The sequence below is a fragment of the Acinonyx jubatus genome, chromosome D2 (genome assembly GCF_027475565.1).
Source record: "Acinonyx jubatus isolate Ajub_Pintada_27869175 chromosome D2, VMU_Ajub_asm_v1.0, whole genome shotgun sequence".
Taxonomy (NCBI): domain Eukaryota; kingdom Metazoa; phylum Chordata; class Mammalia; order Carnivora; family Felidae; genus Acinonyx; species Acinonyx jubatus.
The window spans coordinates 45470996-45492346 of NC_069393.1; the positions used below are offsets into that span (position 1 = coordinate 45470996).

At 43.1% G+C, this 21351-nt stretch overlaps 2 protein-coding genes across 11 annotated transcripts in view; one reads left to right on the forward strand and one right to left on the reverse strand.

The window, feature by feature from the left end:
- The window catches only part of WDFY4 (WDFY family member 4), a 292598-nt gene that overhangs the window by 220826 nt on the left and 50421 nt on the right, over positions 1-21351 (forward strand). The gene's annotated exons all lie outside the window — the stretch shown is intronic.
- LRRC18 (leucine rich repeat containing 18) overlaps positions 1-21351 on the reverse strand; it is a 26325-nt gene continuing 4974 nt past the window's right edge. Inside the window, exons 1-3 of one of the 4 annotated variants that reach the window (XM_015088059.3) lie at positions 13951-14056; positions 3351-4211; positions 1-206 (exon numbers count right to left, since the gene is read on the reverse strand). In XM_015088059.3, coding sequence (XP_014943545.1) covers positions 185-206; positions 3351-4114 — 786 coding nt within the window. In that variant the 5' untranslated portion in view covers positions 4115-4211; positions 13951-14056 and the 3' untranslated portion in view covers positions 1-184. Of the gene's footprint in view, positions 207-3350; positions 4212-4808; positions 5538-13950; positions 14057-21351 lie in introns of those variants that run through there. The other 3 variants (XM_015088052.3, XR_008291967.1, XR_008291968.1) reach the window with 3 other exon arrangements.

Genomic DNA, 21351 nt, shown 5'->3' on the forward strand with positions numbered 1-21351 from the left:
TCTAAATCAAAGAGAGGCAAAGTGAATTTAAGAAGCGAGTCAGTATCTTGGCCAGCACCAGACAGCCTGGCTTCCAGAATGTTCCCCTTACCACTCTTTCTTCTCCTAACCGAGGGCTTTTCTTCTTCAGAGTCGTTTGTTCTTGTTGGCTGATTAGTCTTCAAGGGTTTGCCATAAAGCTATTCTAGGGAGATGTTGATCGGATCCTGGGGATGGAGACAAGAGACTGAGGCAATTACTCCAGGTCACGGAGGCAAAACACAGGAAGGGCAGAGGTGATATAGGGGTCACCTAGGTCATGCCTGGCTTTCAGAAAGGACGGTGACTGGGTTAGCCTAAATAGGGTCTTTGTTCCATTTGAGGAAAGGGAAACCCCATGCTTTTCCTATCAAGTGTTTTTAAGCTTAATACAGTTTCCAGGAAGGAAAAGTGACTGTGTATTTTAGACCGTGAAGGAATGTTAACATCAAGCCTTTTTTCTGATCCAAAAAAAAAAAAAAAAAGCAATAAAATGTGGAAGAGGACACACAACTCACCTTTATCTCCAATCTTTGCTCCATTCTAATGCCAGTTTTCCTGGCTAACCAGGTGTCTAACATGAATGTATCCTATGGCAAATCAAAGCCCCCTGCCCATTTATTTGTCAATCCTCATGAAGTTAACGATGCTTACAGCCCTTTCCTAAGACATGGCTATGAGGAAGAAAGCAGAATAAAGCACCTAGACCAAGGATGGCAGATAAGACAAGGATGATGTCATCTTGCACACCAACCACTCAGTTGGCAGCGAATCCAGGATTGGTGCCTGGAGATTGTTCAGGACCAGGCGTGGTGGAGGAAATATGCCCTGACAGGGCAGGAGAGGGAGGCGGAGGCAAATCCATGGTCCAGACCAGGAGCCCGCCTAGGGGCACAGGGAGAACTTTTATTTTTAGTTCCTGTTCTCTGCCAATCCCTTTGAGTGACTAAGAGGGGAACACTAATTCTAAAGAACGGAAATGGGTAATATCCAAATAACTAGCCGGGATCATATGCCCTTGCATGGCTTCTGTACTTCTTGGGTGAGAGAGGAAGTAGCTAAAATAGCAGAATGGCGACCTTAGTTAGGGACATGTTCAAGGCCAACATGCCAGTGATGGCTCCTGAGCCTAAGGCATGACATCTCATCAAGCACTTCACAAACATGACTGCTCCACCCACCTTGGGAAGGGCCTCTAGTAAATCATTTCAGACATTAAGCGAAGGGGAAAATGTAAAGGGTGGTGCTCAAAGCTGACCAGGATGTAGTGAAACAGAGTCTCTAATATACTACTGGGAGATACATAAATGTGTAATCTTGTTATAAGTTATTTGATGGCATGTATTAAAAATTATTTTTAAAAACCACACTTCAGCATATTTGTAATAATGAAGCTATACCAAGAAAATAATGCAAAAACAGTTTTTAAAGTCTTCATCATATAGGCTTCCATCACAAAATGATTTCTATTAGTGAAAAACCGGAAACAGCTCAAATGCCCAACAGTAATTTATGTGCGTGTTTGGCTAGCTTGCAGATGTTTAAAATTGTGGTTTCTAAGACCATGTAATGACTTGGTTTTCAAAGCAGGATAAAAATGATGTAAATGCTATAATTTTAACTGCATATAAAAATATACACAGAAGAATAATAAGGAAATCTGCCCGTATTATAGCTGGCTTACATTGTAGAATTGTAGATACTTGAAGATGTTATATTTAAAACTCTGTTGTGGTTTTGTTATTTTTATAATGGAAAACATTTAATAAAGGGAAAAGCTGAAAAGGGAACTTTGATTCATATCTTCAGAGATTTTAGGAACAGTTGTCATGGCTAAGCCTTACAAAGGAAAATAGCAGGAATGGGTGAAGAAATGAAGTATGCTGTCTGCTATGGTTTATAATGCAAAAAAGAAGTAAGCTAGTCCTGCTGAGTGAACAGATCTCTGTACTTTTCCACTGACCACTAAAAAACTTGCCACTGATATAGGAAAGTCTTGATTAGGAAAAGAAAAGAAAAAGGCTTTCCTGAATATGTCTTTTGTGATCCTTTCCTTTTAGGCAGTATGAAGGTATGGATGAGCATGAGTGAATAGTGCATAGAATGTTCTCAGCCACTGTGAGAATTGACTCTACCACTGTCATTTCTGCCAAAGATCTAGTGTGACTAGGGACACTGTCCAAAGTATTGTTTCAGCTTTGAGATGTACCAAGTTGCAGATCATACAGAGAAATGACTTCTCTTGAGTAATTACTCTGTGTGCCATCTGCTTTAGATGCACAACAACCATTATGGTTGGGGCCGGTATTTTCCCCACTTTATAGATGAGGGAACTAAAGCTAAGTAAGAAGTCCAGAGAAATGACAAGAAAGAAGCAGATATGCCCTGGACCTAGATCTGTCCAGCTCCAGAATCTTTGGCTTTTCTCGATGCTTGCACGTATCTTGGCACATATCTCCTAACTTTCTCAGACAACGACATTCTGCCCTGCCTTCTTTCAACTGGTCTGCACACAACAAGGCAAGCTTTCCTCTAAGACACAGTGCCTGCACCTAGCCCAATGCCTGGTAAGGTATTTATGTATTGACTGCACCAACCCGTACCTGCACCCATTCTTTCCTTGCTCCCCCACGAGAGTCTGGAAAGGAATGGGACATAATAATATGGGAATGCACTCTCATTCATTCACAGCCAGTCAAGAGCTTGCAGATTCAGTCTAGAAGGCTCGTAGAGCAAATTGTGCATGTGCAGACAAGAGACAAAGATAGTACTGCTTTCACCCCCAGATATTATCTGCCAACACTTAATGATACTATCTGCCCATCTCTGTGGCCCAGATTTGTCACCTTCCCAAGACTAAATGTCCATCTTCCCTCCTACCAATCCATGCTCTGAGATCCCTGACTTCCAAAACCCTGAACCAAAGCATTCCCGTGGAATGAACTCCACATTTGGGAGCTGGCAGTTGGTCCTGAAGTGTATGACAATGTGACTAAGAGCATGCTAACAATATTGGCTGCCCTGGCCACGGGCTGTAGGCAGGAGACTTCTGGGAAGAAGTGGGATGGATGGCCCTTTTCTGATTCATTGTGCCTGCACATATGGGTGTGTGCATGTAAAGAAGAGAGAAACGTGTGGAATGGCAAAGAACTAAGAGCCCTTCAGTCAACAAAATCACAAGCCAAGGAGGTAGGGAAAGGTATTTTATGGGCTTGGCTGGAGGAACTGTTGCAATAATGGGGGGATCCCATAATTCCCTGTAGATGCAGCCCCCTGCCATCTTCCCTCCCTCCCTTTCCCCTTTCTGCCTCAGGGTCAGGGTCCCAGGTCACCTCCAATCTTCCTGTGAATCCTTGGCCATGGAGTTGGGTGAGACCAGGTTAGAAAAGATGGCCCTTCTTGGTGTTGCTGCGGCCATAGTCTTGATTTTGTTCAGCTTGTCCCGGGCCTGTTGGCATTTTCTCAGGCAACTCATACACAGATCCTTCTCCTCCACCAGATGCAAGCTTTCCAGCCTCCTGATGGAATCTATGAATGTATCTGACTCCTCTGTCTTGGGAAAGGGATTTCGCTTTGTGTTGAGCTTTTTGAGCTTGGGGAGTTTGGAGATACTTTTGGGGATGGTGCTCAGCATGTTGTCATGTAGGCCCACCTCATGGAGCTCCTTCAGAGCACCCAGCGTGGTGGGCACACTCTCCAGATGGTTCAAACCCAAGTTCACAGTGCGGATATTCTTGAGCTGATTGAGTTCTACAGGCAGCCCATTGGTGGTCAGCCTGTTGTTGCTGACATTGAGGTAGAGCAGAGAAGCCATCTGGCCGATGGACTCAGGGAGCTTGTCGATGTAGTTGCTGTGCAGGTCCAGCCACCGCAGGTTCTGGAACTTGGAGATTGAGTCAGGGATCTTTCTGATCATATTCCGGCTAAGGTCGAGCTCATCCACATCATTCAGTCTCAGGATACACTTGGGGAAGGTGGTAATTCCCATCTTGCTCAAGTCAAGGCGTTTTTTCCCATCAAATGTAATTTTGACACAATTCTTGGCCACATTAAGGGTAATCTTCTTGCCCTTGGTGCCTTTCCCGCCCTTGGCCATGTTCTTTTAGTAAGGGTGTATGTTTGGAGTGTGTTGTTCTGATTGGTTGGTGATCAGTTTGAGGGAAAAGTCACAAGAAACTGCTAGAAGATATGCTCTGACAAGAAGAGAAAATATGTCTAGTTAGAAGATGATGTGAGGGCACTAGACTCCCCCCAAATTGTAATGCTTCTCTCGCTAATGGTTAGAGACGAGATAGACAGAAATTAGGGCATCAGCAGGAGTAACCTAGCCAAAGATCTTTAGCAAATTCAATTCCCTCTTCAGGGGTGCAAGGTTGGCCTGAAGGATGCTCAACACCCCTCTGTGCCATTCCTTGAAATATGAATCTCTCCATTATCCTGGACAACTCCTGCTAAAGTGTGTGTGTGTGTGTGTGTGTGTGTGTGTGTGTGTGTGTGTTCTTGGCTATCGGCCACTTCCCAGACCCTCACAAAAATCTAGTGTTTCCTTCAGTTATCTCATGAATCCTTAGGGGGGGTGTGCTGAGTTCTCAGAAGCAGCATAGGGGCACCTGGGTGGCTCAGTCAGTTAAGCATCCAACTTCGGCTCAGGTCATGATCTCACAGCTCATGAGTTTGAGCCCAGTGTCAGGCTCTGTGCTGTCAGCTCAGAGCCTGGAGCCTGCTTTGGGTTCTGTGTCTCCCTCTCTCTCTGCTCCTCCCCAGCTTTCTTTCTCTGTCTCTCTCTCTCTCAAGAATAAAGAGACATGAAAAAAAAAAAAGCAGCATAGCCTGGATATGAAATGAGGGGGGAGTGAAGAATGACTTACGTATTACATCTCTCCTCACCTTCTGGACCCAGAGGCACTAGTCACACCTTAGCTACTATCACTGCAGTGCAACAGAAACAGCCCAGGAACGTCTTTTGCTCAGCCCACAAGGGAGAGTGTGTGCCTACACTGTGCGGATGAGTGTGGAGGAACCAGGGTTGAGCCTGGCAGAATGTAAAAGAATGCTGTCTTTTTCTACTTCCTACCCCTTACACCTCCTCCCTTCACAGACTTCACACTGAAATTCAACTGTAGACACCTCTGCACTGGTAGGTATGATCATAGTTATGACTGCCGCCATACAGAGAAGTAGAAGGTACAGAGTCATGGGTAGCTTCTGGTCTCAGAATGCTTAGCTTAGAAGTCTAGATCTACATTGAAGAGTTTTCTTCAATTTTTAATGCCACAATTTTCTTGTTTATGAAAACATCCCCCCTGTAGGGCTCTTGGGGAGTGCAAATTATCTAGGTATAAAGCGCTTACAACAGTGCCTGACACATAGTAAAAGGTTGATGAATGTTAACTATTAACTACTATTATCAGAACTTTGCACATATTCCTTTTAATCTTCAGCAATCCAGTAAGATCCATCAGATTATCGTCATTGTAAAGGGAGGAAGACTGAGGCTCAGGAGCAAGGAAGATCTTCAGCTAGGAAGAGAATGAAAACTGTTCTTTCTTGTTCTAGAAGCTGTTTTCTAAAGCTTGCTTGCTGATTTTCTATTTTGGGCCAAGCTTCCACCCTGAACAAAAGCATGCTGTCAGGAGTCAGATGCGGACATTTTCCCACTAAATTAAAATATTAATTCTAAGTAGGCTGTGGAAAGTTAAGTATGTATATTTTAAATCTCCAGAGCAATCATTAAAATAATATACAGACATAGGAAAAACCGCAATACGAACATTAAAATGAAACTGTAAAAAAGAAGTCAAGTAATCTAAAAGAAAGCAGAAAAGGGGAAATGGAGCAAAAAACCCAACTATTAAAATGGTAGACCTCAATCCAAACGTATCGATACTTCCATTAAATGAAAATGACCTAAACACAGCAATCCAAAGTATAATTATCAGAATGAATAATAAAAGAAAAAGATCCAATTATATGCTATCTACAAGAAGTCTACTTTAAACAAAAGTAAGTTAAACTGAAAGAATGGAAAAAGACATACTACACAAACATTGAAGGAAAACTGGAGTGACTTTATTAATATCAGACAAAGTATGTTTCAGAGCATGAAAACTTACCTGAGATTAAGAAGAATACCACGTAATGATAAAAGACACACTTTACCACGAAGACACGAAAATAATAAATGTATACGCACTTAAGACCAGAGTTTGATATAAAAGAATTGAAAACTGGTAAAATTGAAAAAAGAGATAGATCTGTCATTAGAAGTGGAGACATCAATACTTGTCACTCAATAATCAACAAACCAACTAGAGAGAAAATCACAAGGAACAGGGTTTCTCAACCTTGGCTCTACTGACATTTGGGACCATATAAATCTTTGTTGCTAGCAGAGGTGGGGCAGTGATGGGGGAAAGTTCTGTTCTATACATTGTAGGATATTTAGCCAGCAAAAGGCCAGAAGAGTCTACCCACTAAATGCAAATAGCTCGCTACTGGTTTTAACAACAATAATGTCTCTAAACATTGCCAGCTCCTCACTGGGGGGCAAAATCCCCGCCAGATGAAAACTGCTGATCTAATTGGCACATAAAACATTCTGCCTAGCAACAGAATACACATTTCTTTTCAAGTGCACATGGAATATTCACAAATATGTACTGTATTCTTGGCTATGAAACAAATCTTAACAAATGCAAACAAATTGAAATAAGGCAAAGAATCGTCTTTGAAAATAATGGAATTGAAATTAGAAATTAATATCAGAGCGATAAGTGGAAAATCTCCACAATTAACAATTAAGCCATATATTATAAATATTCATGAATCAAATAAATCTCAAGGGAAATTAGAAAATATCTTGAACTGAAGAAAAATGAAAATAGAACATGTCAAGACTTATGATATGCAACTAAAGCAGGGATTAGAGGGAAATTTATAGCTTTAAATGTTCATACTAGGAACATTTTTAAAAAGTAAGAAAGGTCTCAAACCAATAATGTAAACTTCCATCTCTTTTTTTTTACTTTTTAAAAAAATTTTATTCATTTTCTGAGAGAGAGAGAGCGCAGAAGCGGGGCAGGGGCAGAGAGGGAGAGAGGGAGACAGAATCTGAAGCAGGCTCCAGACTCCCAGCTGTCAGCACAGAATCCGGCACAGGGCTCAAACTCACAAACCACACGATCATGACCCAAGTCAAAGCCAGACACTTAACCGACTGAGCCACCTAGGTGCCCCTAAACTTCCATCTTTAAAAACTAGCAAAGAAGATCAAAATAAACCTAAAACAAGCACAAGGAGTAAATGATAAAGAAAGGGGAAGAAATCAATAAAATTGAGAGCAGAAAGACAACAGAGAAAATCAATGAAACTAAAAGCTGATTCTTTGAAGAGATTAATAGATTTGAAAGTCTCTAACCAGACTGATAGTGAGAGAAAAAGGGAAAGAGAAGGCACATTTTATGAATATCAGTAATTAAAGAGACAGACATTAAAGGAATAATAAGGGAATAGTACAAACAACCTTAGAAAAAAACTTAGGGGTGATCAAACACAAACTAAAAATCTCATCAGTAAAGAAATATACAGCCTATGAAGACCGATATTCATTAAAGAGACTGAATTCATACTTGGAAAACTTCCCTTCCCAAATCTCCTGACCCAAATAGTTCTATTGAAAAACTCTACCAAAAATGTAAAGACGACACCAATTTTACATGATCTTTTCTAGAAAATAGCAAAGGGAGCAATGCCTAACTTATTTTCTAAGGCCAGCATTCCCCTGATACTAAAATCACACATAGGCCATATAAAAAAAGAAAACTGCAGACTAATACTCTTCATGAATGTAGACACAGAAATTCTCCATAAAATATTAGCAAAAAGAATCTAGTAATATGTTAAAAGAAAAATACATGGCAACCAAATGGGAAGGCAAGGTTGACTTAGTACTCAGAAATCAACGTAATGCAGCATACATTGTATTACTGCATTCATTAAAATTAATTAAAAAGAAAACATACATGATCATATCGGCTGGTGCTGAAAAAATGTATGGCAAAAGTTAACATCCATTTATGACATCGAACGAGTAATAGAAAGGCTCTTTCTTAACCTGATAAAGGGCTTACACACACACACACACACACACACACACAACTCTACAACTAATATCATACTTGGTGATAGACTAAATTTCCCTCTACATTTGGCAACAAAACAACAAGGTAAACTCTCAGTATGCCTATTGAACATCATATTGGAAATTCTAGCCAGTGCAATAATGCAAAAAAAAAAAAAATAAGTCATACAGGCAGGAAAGGATGAAACAAAACTCTCCTTGCAGATTACCTGCTTGTTCACCTAGAGACACTCTTAGAAGTAATTAATGAGTTTAACAACGTTGCAGGGTACAAAGTTAACACGTTGGTTAATACACACATACGCACACACACACACGCACACACAAAACCACTTCTATATTCCAGCAACAAACAATTGGAATTTGAAATTTGGAAAATAATGCTCCAAAAAATAAAACACTTGTGTATTACACATAAGTAACACAATTGTACAGGATTTCTGTGATGACAATTACAAAACACTGATGAAATAAAGCAAAGAAGATCTAAATAAATTGAGAAACATAGCATGTTTATGAGTTGGAAGACTCAGGATAGTTAAGAAGTCAATTCTGTCCAAATTGGTCTAAAGATCAATACAGATTCCAGCAGGATTATTTTTATACGTGAATGAACAGACTTTAAAATGTGTATTGAGAGAAAAAGAAACTAGAGGTCCAAAAATTTTTGAAAAAGAAAAATAAAGTTGAGGGATTCATGCTTCTAGTTTTAAAACTTACCATATAATTACAACACATGGTTTTGGTGAAGGGAGACATACATAGATCAGCGGAATAGAAAACAGCGTACAGAAATAGAACCACACAAATATGGCCAATATTGTCCACTGATTTTTGACAAAAGTTCAAAGGAAATTCAATGGAGAGGCAATGAACTTTCCAATAAATGGTGTTAGAAAAATTAGTCACTCAAAATAAAAACAAAATTGAATCTCAAACTATTGAAATTAATTCAAATGAACTCAAATTGGATCACAGATATGAATGTAAGGTATAAATCCATGAAACTTTTAAAAAAAACATATAAGAAAATCTTCATAAGCTTGAGTTAGGCAAAAGTGCAATCCATTAAAAAAATAAAATACTGACAAATTGGACTTCCACAAAAAATTATTGCGCTCTTAAAAAATTTGAGAATAAAAAGACAAGCTACAGAATGGAAGAAAACATTTGCAAAATACATGTCCAACAAAAGGACTATCATCTAGAATCTGTAAAGAACCCAAGGTCAACAGTAAGAAGACAAACAATACAATAAAAATAAAATGCCCAAGAGATTTAACAGGACTTTTCACCATAGAACTTATATAGTTGGTAAATAAACCCACAAGAGGTTGCTCAACATCATTAGTAACTAGGAAAATGCCAATTATAATCACAAACAGATACCACTGCACAGTTATTAGAATTTCTAAAATAAAAAACAAAATGAAACATAAAAAGCTATATAGCACAAAGATTTGGTGAGGATATAGGACAACCAGAGCACTCCTGCATTGCTAATGGGAATTCAGAATGTTACTCTGAGAAACAGTTTGGCAATTTCTTATAAAATTAATTGTGGACTTATCCTATGACCCAGCGTTTCCCTGACCAGATAATTACCCTAGAAAAACAAAAATTCAGGTTCACACAAAAACTTTTCCTTGTGTGTTTAAGGCTACTCTATTCATAATTGCCAAAAACACAAGAAAACAACACAAAGGCCTTTCAGTGAGCGGATAAAGAAATTGTGGCATATCCTTATTATGGAACACTGTTAAAAATAAAGAAGACAAATCTATTGATACATGGGACAACTTGGATGAATCTCAAAAGCATGTTGCTGAATAAAAGAAGCCAATCTTAAATGCTTATATAATGAATGATTCCATTTATACGGCATTCTGGAAAAGCCACAATGATAGTACAGAAAACAGATGAGTGGTTGCCAGGGATCAGGGGCGGGCAAGGTTTGACTACAAGGGAGCAGCAGGAAGGAGTCTTCCAGGGTGCTGGAACTGCCTGTATTCTGACTGGTGCTTACAGGAATGAAGCTGTACATCTGTCAGAACGCAGAGAACTGTGTGCTAAAAAAAGGAAATTTTACAGTTTTTTTTTTTAACTTAAAAAGATTTAGGACTCCATATTCTCTTTCTGTCCTTTTCACTGTGGCTGCTTGCTTAGCCTGGTTTTGGACTAAAAGTCTGTGACTTTTTATGCCCCCACTTAGCCCTGTCCTGCCCAGTAAAAGGCATCCAAATGTGTACCATGTGGCATTGCTACGGTACATGTGCATATCCCCACAGGGAACAGCGATGCATGAGGCACATGTCAGAAAAACTGCCCTTCTGCACTTGAGTTGAAATCCCAATTTAAAAAAAGATGGGCCGGGGTGCCTGAGTGGCTTAGTCAGTTAAGTGTCTGGCTTTGGCTTAGGTCACGATCTTGTAGTTTGTGGGTTCGAGCCCTGCATCAGGCTCTGTGCTGACAGTTGGGAGCCTGGAGCCTGCTTTGGATTCTCTCTCTCTCTCTCTCTCAAAAATGAATAAACATTTAAAAAATTTTAAAAAAGATTGACGAAGAGCAAGGGATCCTGTGTTCTCATCTTAATGCTTATTAATTGCTTTCCACATTATAATGTTGTTAGATTTAGCAAATAAAATTACAGATTCCCAGGTAAATTTGAGCTTCAGATAAACAATAGAGCATTTTTAGTATACATGTGCCCCACACATTGCATAGTTCTGTATTTTATTGGACAATTCTGTCACATGGTTCTGAACAAATAGTAAAGTTTCCTTTGTTCATGATCCTTGTATTAGTTCTTTGGGACCAATTTAAGCTAAATCCATGTGCTTATTCCTGCATTCATTCATCCATCCATTCATTCATCCACTCATAGAGTAAGTATATGGAGAGCCTGTTATGTGACAAAGCTCTGTGTTACACAAGTGAGCAAAAAACAGGGCCAGTCCCCGAGCTCAAAGAGCTAAAATCTAGATTGCTACTGATTCTGACCACCTGATTCTCCTGAGCTCTCCAAAGTCTGGGCTGTCTTTTGTATTTCTTATATTCAAGATAAAGTTCAGCTCAGAAAGGCCAAACACAATAAGCATGTGCTAGAGGGGCCCTGGATGAGAAGGATGCTTCCAGTAGACTGAAGATCCACCCAGGTGAGCCCCGTTAGGCCTGCTCCCCAGAGCCCATCCACACCCTGGTAAGAAGCCCTCCATCTCTGATGAGTGATGGGAAGGGAACAGCACGGAGCTGCCCACAGAGCACTTCTCCATTAAGGACTACTCCAACAGGCCCTTTGGCTCTGAGCCTGCCCATTAATTACCCGCAAAGCAAAGCAGGGGCTAGATAATGCACTGTACCTCCTCCCTGGTACATCTGGGTACCCAGATGGCCCCAGGCCAGGTGAAACGTGATCAACCCCCACCACCTTCCCACTTTTCCTCAGGGCCACCCTACCTGGCTGGGTCCCTTGCTCTTGGTTATGAAGAGCAGGTGTATTATATTGCTCAAGGCCCATCCTGACCCCCTATGCTGCTGAGTGCCCCTAGAAGCAGACCAGTGCAGGAAGACCTGCAAAGACCCCAAAGACCAGGAATATATGCCTTCTCTCATTCAACTTGGAAAGGCCAGCATCCTGCCCAGTTCTTCTCATTGAGCAGGAGAGTAAGTATTGGCAAAAGAAGTGTAAAACTCATGATCTTTTGATTCAACTATAACTGGTTAGATGGTCTGATGTTATCAATTCACAGAATCCTCTAATGTCAGAGTGAGACCAACAACCCACACAAGGGAAGCTGGAAATCAGAAAAAGAGATAGAAGTTGATAGATAGATGGAGAGATAGATGGATGGATGGGCAGACAGATGAATGGATGGATAGATGAGTAATCTATTTCATATCATACGAATAGCTGAGAAGCCTAATACAAAACATTTTTCAAGGTACTGAGTCTTTTTATCTTGAACAATTGGTTTTTGTACTTTGGAAAAACTGGACCAGTTGGTTGACTCTAATTTTTAATTAATTTTTCTATCTAGTCATTGTGAATCAAACAGCATGGTGGGACACCCCATGGATATCTAAATTAAAAATGTAATGGCAACCTATATTTTAATATCATCAAAATACTTGCAGACATTTTTCAGTTCTAAGGTTGTTATCATCACTATGATAACAGAATTTATCTTGTGCTTCGCCCTCATGTGTCTTTATATTTGTAATTAAGACTGATTTTGTATACATTTGATATCTTTAACATCTTGCTAATGTGATCTCACAATAATTATTTCACTCTTTTGACTAATGCACTGAGATACAGGAAAGACGCACTGTAGAACTGAAACCCCCAAACCCTGCCATTTCATAGCCAGTATTGGAACTAACTTCACAGCAAGTTTCATACTGTATGGGTGAGAAATTTCTTGCTTGCAGGCCATCTCTTAAGGGGAAGTGGTGTGAACCTCCTTCAATAAAATCACTCATGCCAGAGGCATTGCATTTATTTTCTCTCCTGAGTCTCGGAAGACCCATTCACTAGGCACGCAAGAGGCCAGCCTCACTTCTGCCGTGACTTTCCACGTATCTTCAAATCATTCCCTGTCGCCTCCACCCCTTCCTAAAATGTGCTGTACCTTCTCGTAAGCAGCCATGTGGCAGATGAAGATGTGGGCGGTCACTGTGGGAGCGTCTGTGGAGTGCATCCGTCTGGAACCTCTAGCCAGGTCTCTAAAATAGGCACTAATGTTTGACTCAGGTGTAATTTTCACCGGGGGAAAAGAATTGCCATTTTGTCTAATGCCCATTCTGGGCCAGGATCTGTGTGCTCCCTCTACCCGTTTTACAGCGTTAGCTGGTCCAAAGTAACTACTGGGGACACGCTGCTGGGCCCTTCCTATATCTACACAGCAACTATGCCAAGTATCATTCTGAGTTTGACAATAAGAGAACCGAGGCTCAGAGAAGTCAGGTGTCTTCCCCAAGGTAACACAGACAACACAGCACAGCCAAAGCAAACCTAGATTTGTCTGATACCAAAGCTTATGATTTTTGTGCTACGCTGTCTTGCCTTTCTTCTCTCTCTTCTGGTGCCTTTGCTCTAGCAGTAAGAATTGCTTATCCTTGGTGGCGGGCGAAGGGGTGGGGACACATTGCCAGCCCTCTGACTCCAAGGAGAAGAAAACATTTTGGAATCCTAGCACTCCCGGGGCAAAAGACACCTGTACCAGAAATTAAGGCTGCTTGCCCCTCATGTCCCCCAAAAGGTGTGCTGCCGGTTTTGGTCACCTATGGGGTGTCTGATGTAGGAACGAAGATATATCACAGAGTCGCAGACTCTGGGTGGCCAGACATTCATTTAGGCCCATTCTGACTTGGCATGGGTTAGCCAGGGAAGTGCAATGCAGCAGGATTAACCTGCAAGCAGCTTAAGGGGAACAGAGTGGACTCCCCAGCTGAAGTAGCTGACCAAACTTTGGCCAAAGTCCCTGCCAGATCAATAACGCAGATGTCCCACTGACCTTTTGGAGGCACCACATGCAAATTGGGGTCCCCGAAGAAACCATTTCAGGCCATTGCCTGCTCACTGTATTGGCCAGGGGCTAATGTGCAGGGTGTTCGTTCTCCTAGATACATATATGGATGTGTATCTCTGAATAAGATGAATTTTAAAGGTATTGTAATAGCATTAGTGGAGTCATATAACTGTTAAGAGCTTGGAGATTGACAATGAGAGAGAGACAGAGAGAGAGAGAGAGAGAGAGCTTAAAGGGTACACATATGCCACCACAGCTTACCTAATAGGCATGTGCCCCCAAGCAGGTGGTGATGGAGATGGGAATCTGTTGTCCCTCAGCTGTGCTAGTCCCCCAGCACCCCCACAGTGTGAGCTTCTTGCCACCCTAAATTTGTCAAGAACGTAAAGATCAAGGTTTTCATCCAGCATGGTCTGAAAACAACCCACCACATTCCTGGGTGCTCACCACAATTTGGGGCCCTCTTCTGCCCTGGGTGGGGGGGGCTGCTGGCTGTGTAGGGGCTCTGAGAGACTGTATGCAGACCACCAGAAGTTTGATTTTCACCATGTGGGCTCACTAAAATCTAACCCCTGTAACATGCACGCCTGACATTCCCAGACAGGAGGCCATCTCCATGTGTCGATCACATGATGCTGTCCACCCCTCCACCCCTCCCCACACGCGTGCTGAGCCCTTAGAGGCACATCATGCCTTCTCCTCCACAAAGCGACCTCCCATTTGCCATTCCGTTCAGTCCTCACTACTCTCCTTTGAGGTGGGACTATTCCTCCTACCCTGAGATAAGGACGCTGTGGGGCAGAGTGGGGCATGAAGTATTTTATCCAAGCTCAAACGGCTCCCCTTTCCCCAGGCTTCTGGGTGGAGTGTTCTTTCCATGACATCAGGGCTGCAGCAAACAGAGTGTCTGTGTGGAAGTTATCAAGTTCACCTCATGTGGCAGTTATCTGGTTAATCTGATCAACGCAGCTCTAAGTATCTTACTGGGATATTACGCACGTGTAGCTTTGTCTACCCTTAATATTATTTACTTCTTTGTCCTTAGCAACAGCGAGGCTCTGTACATGTGCTGCCTGGGAAGTCGTTATCTGTCAAACTGCCCCCTTCCCCTGGTGGATAATAAGAATTCAACTTTTATTTGGAGCAAAAGTTCCCAGGGGGTCACATGGCCCAATAACAAAAGATTATGATTTCTTATTGGTTTAATAGCATCTATTTTGTAATTCTGAATGTACTCTGTTTTAATTGGATTTGTTAAAGGAACAAAAGGGAATAGGTGCCTTACAATTAAAATAAAATATTAAGATTATTAGTTTAACAGACTAGAAATGCCTTGTTCATCAACTAACACATTCAAAACGCACAAACCGACCTCCCCACCCAGGAAAGCGGAGGAACCAGTGAGTCCTGGCACCTCGAAACCTCAAGAGACGAGTCTGAATTCAATTTCAGCCAATGTGGTTTAAATACTGCTGTGGCCACATAGCAGGTATTGCATTTTCTCCTCACAGCCTCGGCCTCCCTTGCAGATAAGGAAGTGGGCTCAGAAAAGCGGCCTGGAAGGATGAAAAGGACAGGGGCTTTGGACCCACATGGGTGGCCGCCCATCTCCCCATTTACCATCCAGGTGACCTCGACCAGTCTCTTGAGCCTCACTGAGCTTCAGCTCCCACTTCTGTGAATAAGATGTTAAAAATGGCTGCTTCTGAAGGTGGGGTGAGGGTGAGTGAGCCTTGGAGGTGTATGTTGTGGCTTTGCATGTTGGGGGAGAGGGGATTAGTGGCATGATGAGGACAGCCTCACTGATCAACAGTGGAGTCATGTTTCACAGCCCAGTGTCCTTACTGGGACCCCTGCCTACCCAGGTGCAGACTTCAGATGACTTTCTCCTGCAGCACAAGGAGACATACATAGCTCCTTGAGGCACAGGCCCCCCAGGGTCGCAGAGATGGGGGGTAGTTCTCCTCAACTACCCTGTGTGTGTGCATTTCTTCTGTACCCCATCTGGCCCCAGGGAGGACTTGCTGAGGGGTGAACAATGGCACAGACCCCGTAATCACTGGCAGGTAGCCTGGTGTGGTGCCTCCGTCTGCTATAGGAAAGCCCCTAGCTCCAAGGGGGCTATAGATGCCCGCATGTGAAGCTGTGAGATTCTTCAAAGGGAAGCCCTGAAGATCGACCATAAGGGAGCAGTTGAACTTCCCATGGCCCTTTTGGATTCATTTATTCATTAACAGTATGTACTGGACAACTGCCATGGACGAGGCGTGGTTTTATACAGCAAGCAGAGTGAAGAAGGAGACGAACAAAAGCAAAGAGGCACACGATGCCAGGTGGCCATGAGTGCTTGGAGAAGAAAGAGTCGGGACAAAAGAGGCAGAGATGTTCCTAGGGGAGACATACACTTCTGGGGACAGTAACCAGGAAGGGCCTCTTTGAGAAGAAAACATTTGGGCAGAGACTGAAGGAAGTGAGGATCCAGGGAGATGGGGAGAGTATTTTGGATAGAGAAAACATCAGATGGAAAGGCCCTATGGCAGAGGGAAGGCAACGGATAAGCAGAGGGGAGAAGGAGGGGAGAAGATGGAAGGAAGGAAGGAAATAGAGGAGGCAAGGTGGGAGGGAGGGAGAGGAGAAAGGAAGGCAGGCAGACCAGAGGCACAAAAACAAAATCAGCAAAAAAGAATGAGAGCAGATAGGATATGGCTCATTTTCCAAATTATACTCTAGCTGTTTTGAGAAAAACCCTAAGGCCTGTCAAACTAAAGAAAGAAGGCCAGTGCCTACACTTCCCCCAGGGTGATCACAGACAAGCCCGTGTCCTCTCTAATTTCTACCTGATACAGAAGGAAATGCAGCCTCCCGGCTGGCATCACCCACAGTGTTATCCTGGGCTGGTACCTCGCCGTGGAGAGTGGGCCCTCAGATAGGGCCAGGGGTCCATCAGGAAGCTACCATGTGCAGGACCCCACTGAGTGGGGGCACCAGGGGACAGTGGAAATAAACCAGATGTGGCAGAAGGTTGACCAGGCTGGATTTGAACCGTGTCTGCCATGGGTTCTCTGGGGAGCAGAGCTAAGTCACTTGCCTCTTCTCTGTCTACACTTGATACCTTGGTGATGTCACTGAGTCTCATTGCTTTGAATACATGACTCCCCAGTTTTTGTTTCTTACCTAGACTTCACCCTCGATCCTGGACTTACATATCCTTCTTTCTGCCTGCTTAGCATTTCTACTTGGACGGTATAAAGACACCAAAACACACTGTGCCCAAAACCAAGCTCGCTGTCGACCCGCTGCACCCATAGCCTTCTCTGACCAGGCTGTCAGCAACAGCATCTTGTGTGTCAGGCACCAAACTGTGGCCCCATGCTCAGTACCCCTTTCCTCTTCTACTCCATGTTCAGTCCATCGGGAAATCCTGTGGACTCTGTGCTCAAAGTAGATCCAGAATCCTACCATTTCTCACCACCTGCCCAAGAGCCACCCTGGGCTGAGTCCCTACCGTTTGCCACTGGCCATTTGCAGTGGCTTCCTACATTGTTTTCCTGCACCTGTCTTTACCCTATGCAATCTCTTCTCAACACATCAGCCAGGGGATTTCTTTTACCACAGCCACCATGTTACTCCTTGGCTCACAGCCCTCTAGTGACTCCTGTTTCACCCAAGTAAGGGCTGGAGACCTTCTAGTGGCCCCATGGCCTGACCCACTGCCTCTCTGAGGGACTCCCCACCACTCGCCCCATGCTTACTCCATATCCACCACCCAGCCCGGCCATTCCTCTAACTGCCCCACAATTCTTCTCTATAGCCTTTGTTCCAGCTGCTTCATTATTCTGGAAGGTTCTTCTCTCAGGTATTTAGTGGACTGACCTGTTGATCTTCTTCAAGGTTTTGGGTAAATTCTACCTTTTCAATTCAACCTTTCTGATCCCCCAATGAATGATGCAAACTAAGCCCCAACATGCATGGATCCTTCTTGCTCTGCAATACTTTTTTTTTTTTTGAGGTTTATTTATTTATTTTGAGAGAGAGAGTGCATGCGCAAGTGGGGGAGGGGAAGAGAGAGAATCCCAAAAAGGCTCTGAGCTGTCAGCACAGAGCCCAACGTGGGGCTCAAACTCACAAATCGTGAGATCATGACCTGAGCCAAAGTCAGACACGACCGACTGAGCTACCCAGGGACACCTGCTGTGCTTTCTTCCATAACACTTAACACCTAAATATATTTTATGGTAGACTTACTTATTAAGCTTATTTTTATTGTCTGTCCCTTGCTCTCCTCCCTCACTAGACTCTAAATTCCCAGTGCTTGGCAGACAGGAGGCCCTCAGTCAGTATTGGTTGAATGAATGAATTGTAGTGCTTAACAAGGTCGTTCCAGTTCCCTTGACCTCAGAAAGGGGTCAGCTTCGTCCCAGATTCCACAGCTTTTAACAGCTGCTATGTAATCCTCTTGACCCACTGTTTTTCCACCTACTTTGAAAGGACTTCTAGAACATGCAGACTATTTTTTAAGGGAGAAGTCTACAGGGGAAAGATGTTACTTTCACACCAAATATTTATTAGTCACCAAGTGTGTACCCAGCCCTGGGCAGGGCACACTTGAAGATAGGAAGGCTTTCCAAATAGCTGCATACAATGGTGTGATCAACTTTTTGGCTGTGAGATTAAGTGTGCAGGGAGACTGGAAAGCGGGTTAGTAGTACAGCAAATGAAATTTTAATTGGGTTAGGTCAAAGAGAAAGAAAAGCTTCTAAAAGTAGGAATGAACAAGTGCCAAGGTAGAGCAATGGAATCAAGCAGGAGGTCTGAGGAGATGGGGCTGACCATCCCGGAAGGGACGGGCCCCCCGGCTATCCAGGAAGCACAGATGCCACTTCTAAGCATTTCCCTTCAAGAAATAAGAACAAAACGTTCTGTATAAATATGTTTATGGCAGTGCCACTTAAAATAATAAAAACAAGTGGACACAATCCACATATCTAACAATGGACAACTGATTAAATAATTACTGTGCAGTCATAGAATGAAACGGATACTCAACAGTAACTAAAACAAAACAAAAACATCATTTTTCAGAAATGCTGAAAGGAAATCTTTTGAGATATAATGTTATGAAGAACACGTTACATGCACATATTACATCAGCGCTCTCAGGAGCATGCATGCAAGCCCACAGAGAAAAAGTTGGAAGAACATCCAAATATTAGCAAGAATGCCCTCTGGGTATTATGGTATCGGGTTATTTTTACTTCCTTAAATGCCTGGGTAGTTTCCAAATTATCTGCAAGATTCTGTATCTACAGAATCTATTTCTAATTAAGAAAGTTACAAACACATTCACCCACACTCATACACACACACACACACACACACACACACACACTTCCTTTTCAATCGCATGAGTTCTGTAAAACCACTCATATCACCCCGTTTAAAATAGACGTGGTGTGTGTGTGTGTGTACAAGAAAGATTTTAAAATATTGAGCATATTTGAATCAAAGAGGAAAATCTGAGAAAATATTCCCCAGACAAAGACAAGGAGGGACCACATATACAGAGAGCCACAGTTTTGGGGGTGGACCAGCCTGGCTCTCATCCTGAATTCCTACTTCCTCCTAATGTGTAAGAGAAGCCATAGTCCTTCTCTGAGCCTCGTTCTCCTCAGGTAGAGTGGGGCAATGTGAAGATTGTGTAGGAGGAAAAGGCCAGGATGTGACAGGTGCCTAGTGAATGGGAGCCTTGGTGATGGATGGTGATGGTGTCGCTTGTGAGTTGAGAGCCCCGATTTGCCTGGTGGCAGTTGCAGATGGAGGTGGGGGAGCACCGAAAAGTGCCCCACCACCTGCAGACATATGACTTAAGCGGGAGGCAGAGAGCCCAGTTTCCAGGCAGCCCCATGCTTGGCCATGCTGACAGTGGTGGTGGAGGAGGGGCAGGGGGAGGGAGCCATTCTTGTTCCCTCCAGAGATGTTCCCTCAGAGCCAGCAAGCCCTCCACTGCACTGAAAACCCTGATCAAGCACAGATGAGCATGATATAAAAACCACATGGCCTTTTATGTGTTGGTGGCCCAAACTATGATGCGATGTAGGGGAGGATATTTATTTAAAAAGTGGCTAACTTTTCTCCATCCAGAGGGGGAGGCCACTGGAAAGATCAGGGTCTAATTTTTAAAGGGATGCTGAGGTTAAAGGGTGCAAAAGGGTGGTTTGGGGCTCATGGCTTGTATGTTAGGCACCTGTCTTTCAAAAATGCTGTGGCTTCTAATCTTATTTTTTTCTATAGAAATATTTCCTGAATTCAGATTTCCCACTCCTCCTTGAGTCTTTATTGGGCTTGCTTGAAATTATTACTGAAGTATTCCGCACTGTCACCCCTTTTCTGATTTTAGGCAGATAGATATAACTTGCTGGAGATGGTAGGAAGAATGGCCATAATGACAGCCAGCAGCACTTGGTTTAGGGTGGGGCAGCTCTTTGGCATTTTCCAGATAGGGGTGGTGCCCAGGTGGGAGCCATTTTGTCTGTTCCCTTCCTGTCGTGTATAAAGGTACTTAATAGAAGGCAGTCACTAATAGAAGCAGGGACCACAGAGGCTTTGAGGCCATTAGAACTGGGCTCCACCCCATCTTTACCACCAGCCTGGTTTTAATCATGAGCTCAGTTTACTGGTCAGCAAAACGGGTCAGAAAATTGTAGGTTGTTTTGAAAAGTAAATGTGGGGATGAGTATACATTGAGTGGCCAGTGTGGAGCAAGTGCTAAGTGCCTTTATGATGGTAAATACTGTTAGATCTACCAAACAGCACCGTAGTGATTGCTTCTCTCCACTGAGTAGCCCTAGGACACTCCCCACTAGTCATCGATACCAGGTTTAAGACTTGCGGACGGATCTTTGCAGATTCCCAAGGACAAAAGCCTTTGCAACCTTTTAAACACAAATGATTAATGATAATACTAATAACAAAAGAAAAAACATAGCAACAATTAGAAGATACAATTATACCTTTGTCCACTTTTAACCTCTACAGCCTGCTACAGCCCAAGCTACTCACTTGCCCATTCATTCATGCATTCATTCAACATTTGTATTTGAGTCATTCTATAGGTCAAGGTCAGGTCGGAAGATACACAGTGAACAAGGCAGACATTGCTGTGTTTCTCATGAAACGACGATTTTCGGAGAAAGCAAGTCAATCAATAAAAACAAAACAAAACCAAAAAGACTCGAGCTCAGTTCAGTTGCTGTAGATGTTCTGCAAAAAAATCAAAACTGGTAGATGTCAAAGGGAATGCCAAGGGTCGGGAAGAGAATATTGGGGAGGAGGTGGCCAAATTTAGACTGAGAAGGTGGGGGAAGTCATCTCAGGTGACATTTGAGGTGACACTCGATGATGTCACATGGGAGGATTTGGAGAAGAGCACCGCAGAAAAGGTGCACTAGGTGCAAAGTCCTATTGGGGGGGGGGGTGCTTGTGGTGTTTAAGAGAAAGGAGAAGCCAAGGGGGCTGGAGTAGGGACAGAAAGAAGGTGCAAGATAACGACAGAGAGCTGGCCAGGGGCTGCAGGGCTGCATGAGGTGGAGCATGTGAAGTTTAGAGGAGTCACCCCGGCTGCTGGGAAGTCTGCAGAGGTAGGGAGGGAAGAGTAGACAAAGA